The sequence below is a fragment of the Osmerus mordax genome, chromosome 12, assembly GCF_038355195.1.
Source record: "Osmerus mordax isolate fOsmMor3 chromosome 12, fOsmMor3.pri, whole genome shotgun sequence".
NCBI classification, from domain to species: domain Eukaryota; kingdom Metazoa; phylum Chordata; class Actinopteri; order Osmeriformes; family Osmeridae; genus Osmerus; species Osmerus mordax.
In genome coordinates, this window is record NC_090061.1 from 12,298,879 (window position 1) to 12,305,774 (window position 6,896).

The following is a 6,896-nucleotide window of genomic DNA, read 5'->3' on the forward strand; positions in this document are numbered from 1 at the left end:
ACCGTGCCCCCCCCCTCCCGCCCCCCCCCCCTTCTACCAGGCTTCCTGCTCCCCCATCACCACACACACACACACATACATACACACGCACGCACACAGTCTAATGTTCAGTCAAAATTGTGTGGGGGAGGGAGGAGAGAGAAAGAGAGAAAGAGCGAGAGAGGGGAGAGAGAGACAGATATAGAGAGCGAGGAGAGGGAGAGAGAGAGAGGGGAGCGCGAGATAGAGATAGAGAGAGAGAGAGAGAGAGAGAGAGAGAGAGAGAGAGAGAGAGAGAGAGAGAGAGAGAGAGAGAGAGAGGGGAGAGGGAGCACAGATCCTCCAGAACGGTCAAGGCTCCTAGCTCTTGTTGTCTTCTCCTCCAGGCAACGTCTCCTCCTCCCATCGCAACCAACACCAACACACCCTGCGGCCCGCTGCATCACAGCCTCACTTCACAGTCAATGGATGAGCTGTTACTTTCAAACATGCTAGCTTCACTGGGTTTTCATTGGTGCTTTCCTAAGTGGAATGTCCAGTAGTTGTATATGAACTTAATAGGGGGGGGGGGGGGGAATAGTTCAACAGGATGTTAGAACAGCCTCATGGACTAACCTGTGTGTGTAGCGTGTGCGTGTGTGTGCGTGTGTGTGTGTTGGGGGGTCAAAGGAGGTCAGAGCTAGTGTCAGTGTGGAAATGTGTGAAAAGTGTGGAAATGTGTGACATGTGACAGCCTGAGAATGTGTCAGACATGAGTGCAGATAACAGCTGTGATACTGGTGTTGTATGTGTCTATGTGTTGTATGTGTCTATATCTACATGATGTACATGTATGTGTTTGTTATTTGTGTATGTGTGTTGTTGGAGTTAGTTGCTGATTTGCTAATGTAGTGATTAATAATGCTCTCCAGGCTTCTGCTGGGGACCTGATGATGCTGAATGGTGAGGATGGGGAAAGTTAACGATAACGTTAATGTGTCCTGCTCCATTAGCTAATGGCAAATCTTTTTTTTGTCCCTCCTCTCACTCTCTCCCGCTCTCTCTGCTTCCACCCCTCCTCTTTGACTCTCTATCTTCCCTTTCTCTCCATAATTCCGCCACCCTCTTCACCTGTCCTCTCTGTCTCTTTATCCTTTCTCTCTCTCTCTCTTCTCTCGCTCCCTCCCCCATTCTATCTCTCCCCTCCCCAACCATTCTTTACCATCTCCCTTTCCCTCTACCCCCGCATTCTCTCTCTCCCCCTCCCCCACTTTTTCTCTCCTTCCTCCTTGACGCCCTCCCCACCATTCTCTCCCTCCTCTCCCTCCTTCTGTTCTCTCTCTCCAGCTGACATCATCTCCACTGTAGAGTTCAACCACACAGGAGAGCTCCTGGCCACAGGAGATAAGGGGGGGCGAGTGGTCATCTTTCAGAGGGAACCTGAGGTAAGCCTGCCCTGCTCACACACACACACACGCACACACACACACAGGCACACAGGCACACACGCAGGCATTCACACACAAATTGAGATCAAATTAAAACCCTGTACTGTACCTCACCTTAATTCTCCCCCTTTATATCACTCCCTATTATCTCTCCATTCTATAACTGTCCCATGTCTTTCTCCCTCCCCCCCCCCTTTCTCCCCTCCCCCTCTCTTTCTCTCCAGTGTAAGACAGAGCCATACTCCCAAGGAGAGTACAATGTCTACAGCACGTTCCAGAGCCACGAGCCTGAGTTTGACTACCTGAAGAGTCTGGAGATCGAGGAGAAGATCAACAAGATCCGATGGCTGCCGCAGCAGAACGCCGCCCACTTCCTCCTCTCCACCAATGGTAAGGCAGCGCTGGGCTAGAACCAGGAAGTTATTAGAGTTAACGTTCTCATGGTATAGGGTTAGTAGAACATTAGGTGAGGTACAACATATACATGTAACTATTCTATTCTACAACTGGCTCAAATTGATAAGTGTCACAAATAGATTATTTGATGACTCTCAGAGAAGGTGTGATAGGCTGACTTTCCTGTCTGTCTCCAGACAAGACTATTAAGCTGTGGAAGGTGAGCGAGAGAGACAAGAGACCTGAAGGATACAACCTGAAGGATGAGGAAGGAAGGATGAAGGACCTCTCCACCGTCACCTCGCTCCAGGTATCTATCTATCTGTCTCTGTCTGTCTATCTGTCTGTCTGTCTGTCTGTCTGTCTGTCTGTCTGTCTGTCTCTGTCTATCTCTGTCTGTCTGTCTGTCTGTCAGTCTGTCTCCTTGCTTATTTTTTCCTACTCACTCAGCTTTCTATTCCTCCTAACTGTATCTGCACACGATCACACACACACACGATCACACACACATGCACATTCTGATTTGGGTAGCAGAAGTAGGTCAGTGGCGGATATGCGCATGTGTAAAAGTGGGTCATTGGCACAAAGGTGTGTGTGTTATCTATGCGCCTGTGAGTGTGTGTGTGTTACATGTATGCCCTTGTGTGTGTGTGTCGGTCAGCTGTGCCAGCTGTTTTGGACAGGAGCTCTTGAGGGGAATGGAAGAGAACGCCGTGTGTACGAAAACAACAAATCTTCTCCCAAATTCAGTCATGCTACATTACATTCCCATTACCTTTAGAACACAAAGGCACAGGTTGCGTATGCGTGTGCTCGTGTAGCTACTTAACCTTAAAGCAGAGTGCAAATGCTTTTTTTATATATGTAAATTCGATGTAAATCCTTTATTGGCCAGTCACCAGGGCATTTTCATCCCAAGCAGAGTGGATGTGAATAGTGTATTGACGTGTAGTCCAGAGCCCTGACTGTCCTCCTGTCCAGGTGCCGGTGCTGATGCCCATGGACCTGATGGTGGAGGTGAGCCCTCGGAGGGTGTTTGCCAACGCCCACACCTACCACGTCAACTCCATCTCCGTCAACTCCGACTGTGAGACCTACATGTCTGCCGACGACCTGAGGATCAATCTTTGGCACCTTGGCATCACCGACCGCAGCTTCAGTATCCTGGGAGACACACACACACACACAGATATCACACACACATGCACCCACAAACGTGTACAGGCACGCATGCAGGCACCCACCTTCACATGCACACATTCACACACACTCACATAAGCGCCCACGCACATACAACAAGAACACACACTTCTCCATAGTAGTCATTACACAGCCTCCATATATCATGATGTTATTGCTCGCCTGAATGCAGCATGTCGATGCTTGAACTTAAATATGATTAGGCATGCCCACACACAAACGCACACACACTCTCTCTCTCACACACACACAGACACACACACACACACACACACAAAGAAACGCACAGAGACGAGTAGGGGGAGGGGAATATTATTCCTCAGGAGTGGAAATGTGGCTTAATGAATTATTCAGAACACCACATTAATATTTCACTCTTTTCTGGGTTATAATCCCTTTGAATAGAACACAGTACAAACTCACCGCTGTCCCAGACTGTGTTTGTGTGTGTTACACTTTCTGAGAATATGAAGTTATTCTCCCTGCTACGGTTGCAGCGGTCCGTTCAGTGTAGGTTTACTTTACACCGCAGGTTTGGTTTAGTACCATTAGTATAATTTTGTGTTTTTTACCCTCTGTGACATATGAAAGAAGAGTACTGCCATTCACTAAGGACCCTGTGCAATTGTAGTTTGTCTCATGGGAGTTGTAGTCCTTCACCCGCCGCCCCTCAGACATTGTGGACATCAAGCCGGCCAACATGGAGGAGCTGACGGAGGTGATCACCTCGGCAGAGTTCCACCCCCAGCAGTGCAACCTGTTTGTGTACAGCAGCAGCAAGGGCACCCTCCGCCTCTGTGACATGAGAGAGGCCGCACTGTGTGACAAACACTCCAAGTGTGAGTTCCGGGTTCACGGGGAATGCATATGGACACACACAGACACAAACGCACACATACACACCTACACACACACACTGACCCTCTCCTCCTGTTCCAGTGTTTGAGGAGCCGGAGGACCCCAGTAATCGTTCCTTCTTCTCAGAGATCATCTCCTCGGTCTCTGACGTCAAGTTCAGCCACAGCGGACGCTACCTGCTGACCAGAGACTATCTCACCGCCAAGGTGTGGGACCTCCAGATGGAGAACAAACCCCTGGAGACCTACCAGGTATGCCACACGTGTGTGTGTGTGGGCGTGTAGGTGTGTAAACTGTACATGTGTGTGTATGCGCGAGGGTGTGCGTGTGAGCGAGTACAGAGCACGTCTTTCCAGGAGTTGTGTTCTACCATTGTGGAGGGTGGATGTAGAACGGTCAGCCACGTACAGTTCCGCATGTTCATATGCTAACTGTGTGTTCGGATTGTGTGTGTGTGTTTAAGGGCATCCCTGAAAGTGTGCGTGTGCTACGCTGTGCGCGTTTGACACGCAGCTCCGCCAGCCAGGAGTGGGCGGCTGAGACACTCTGGTGCTATTTATAGCCGGAGCTCCACTCATAAACTGGACTGGGAGGGGAGGGTACCTTACTCGGCCCAGCCCAGATCTGCAATGCAGCAACGAGAGGTGGGGAGGGGGTTGGGAAGAGCAGGTTGGGGGGGGGGGGGGGGGGGGGGGTGAAGGATAGGTGGAGGGGGGTGACGGGGTAGCGTGATGTCGGGGGGAGTGAGCGGGACTCCGATTTGGGCTGCGTCGGTACCCGTGTTTCCGTGTCGATAAAGCTTGAATTCAGTTGAATGGTGGGCGGGGGGCGAGTGAGAGAGAGGGAGAGGAAAAAGCGTGTGGAGAGTGGGAGAAGCTGCGAGAGAAAAACAAGAAGGAAGGAGAAGGGAAAGGGTGAAACAAGGATTTTTTTTTAAATTGCTAAAAAACTGTTGACCTTTTTCATTTGCTTCCGGAAACCTCAAGGGGAACCACGTCAGCGGTTCTGATTCCGAAACTCAAATCTGACCTCAGCTTGACCACAGATTGATTGATCGACGACATAGTGGATGGTAGACCGCTGACCCTGTGCATAAGGGGAGTGCAGACTGTGAATAAAGATATCCATGTCAATTTCAGCCTCTTGCATCACTGTGCCGACACAATGCTGACACAAACAGAAACAAAGAGGAAAGTGTTAGTCTTAGTGGTGTGTGTGTGTCTGAGAGTGTGTGTGTGTGTCTGAGAGTGTGTGTGTGGTTGGGTGTTGTGGGGGGATAAGTAAAGTTTTCCAGAGGTGGAAATGCCATTCATACTGTGATCATTCCTCCTGCTTTTGGAAGAATACTGGGATGGTTTTCCATTGATGTTGCATGAGCTGATGAGTTTCCCTGTCCCTACATTTAGACTTCTCATCCTATATATACACTTGGTGGGGATTGTATTTAGTAAATCTGTACCATTTATGCTGGTTTAGAGTTCAACTAAATCGGTGTGTGTGTGTTTCTCCAGGTGCATGATTACCTCCGCAGCAAGCTATGCTCCCTCTACGAGAATGACTGCATCTTCGACAAGTTTGAGTGTGCCTGGAATGGATCGGACAGGTACTTGAAGTTTGTGTGTGTGTGTAGGAGTATCTGTGTGAAGTATGTCTACGCCTTCTCTTCCTTCCCAATGTTTGACATAACTGACTACTGAGTGAACAGAGGTCCGCTCTCAATCCCCGCAGCCCCTCCTAACCCCCTCCATCTCTCCCTCCCACCGTCCCTCTCCAGTGTGATCATGACCGGTTCCTACAACAACTTCTTCCGGATGTTCGACCGGAACACCAAGCGGGACGTGACCCTGGAGGCGTCGCGGGAGAGCAGCAAGCCCCGCGCCGTGCTCAAGCCCCGCCGCGTGTGCGCCGGGGGCAAGCGGAGGAAGGACGACATCAGCGTGGACAGCCTGGACTTCACCAAGAAGATCCTGCACACCGCCTGGCACCCCACGGAGAACATCATCGCCATCGCCGCCACCAACAACCTCTACATCTTCCAGGACAAGCTCAACTCTGAGCTGCACTGACAGCTGGGAGGAGTGGACACACACACACACAATACACACACACAGATATGAGACACACCTACATAAACACACTCATAAAAATTAGAATGATGCTGTGGAGAAACATCTCAGTCCCTCCCCCCCCCCCCCCCCCCGCCATCCTTCCTATGTCCCCCGCCAACATACTTCCCCCCACACCTCACATCCATCCTATGCCACTCCTACATCCATCCCCAACACTGAATGGACCCGCCCTTGGGCCAGAGGGAAGCTGTGTTACCTAAGGGGGATTATGGATTATCGTGGACTATGGATTACTGAGTTCCATATCACAGATTTCTGTCCCGGAGACGGCTGGATTGTGGTTGATCATGTGCTGCTTTGTTCTTGGTTGGTTTTGCAATGGCGAGGGGATTATGACCCTCAGACAGGAAACAGGCTCCAGGCTTTCGTTTTGTCTGCTGTTTTCTCCTGTTTTCTTGTACTCCTCCCCCTGCTTTTCTCCCCTCTCTCCTCTCTGTGTACATGTGTGCTGGACCCAGACCCAGACCTGTTCCTGCTGTTAGATTGACTGATTGTCAGTGTTGGTGTGGAGCCTGTGTGGAAACTCTACATGGGTCTACTGTACTCTTTGCTTTGAAGTCTTACTGTTATTTAGTTCGATCACGACTATTATTATGTAAATTGCCTGTGATGGTGTCACCCATGAAGGTAATAGTGATGAGGATGGTGGTGATGTTGACAGTGACGGTTAATGGTACATGAGTGTCAAGTCAGTCCCGACTAGATGTACAACCACTAAACTCCCAAAGGTTCGGTAAACCCCCTCTCCCCCACCATTGGGGTGTGTTCAGTGAGGCGAAACGTTACAAAATGCTGCAAACAGATCGGTAACATAAAATAACTGACACCACCCCCAGATCTCCATACTGTCATACCACAAGCGTGTCTCCCTGAATGTTCTGCAACACTTCGCGCCCCTGAACGCACC

The 6,896-nt window shown here is 50.2% G+C and overlaps 1 protein-coding gene across 1 annotated transcript in view; it reads left to right on the forward strand.

Moving 5' to 3' along the window:
• LOC136954560 (serine/threonine-protein phosphatase 2A 55 kDa regulatory subunit B beta isoform-like) overlaps positions 1-5,926 on the forward strand; it is a 6,446-nt gene extending 520 nt beyond the window's left edge. The window contains exons 2-9 of the mRNA XM_067248186.1: positions 1,302-1,403; positions 1,631-1,796; positions 2,000-2,112; positions 2,784-2,961; positions 3,677-3,841; positions 3,942-4,111; positions 5,372-5,463; positions 5,635-5,926. Of these exons, the coding sequence (XP_067104287.1) occupies positions 1,302-1,403; positions 1,631-1,796; positions 2,000-2,112; positions 2,784-2,961; positions 3,677-3,841; positions 3,942-4,111; positions 5,372-5,463; positions 5,635-5,926 (1,278 nt within the window). The remainder of the gene's footprint in view (positions 1-1,301; positions 1,404-1,630; positions 1,797-1,999; positions 2,113-2,783; positions 2,962-3,676; positions 3,842-3,941; positions 4,112-5,371; positions 5,464-5,634) is intronic.
• The last annotated feature ends 970 nt before the right edge of the window (positions 5,927-6,896 follow it).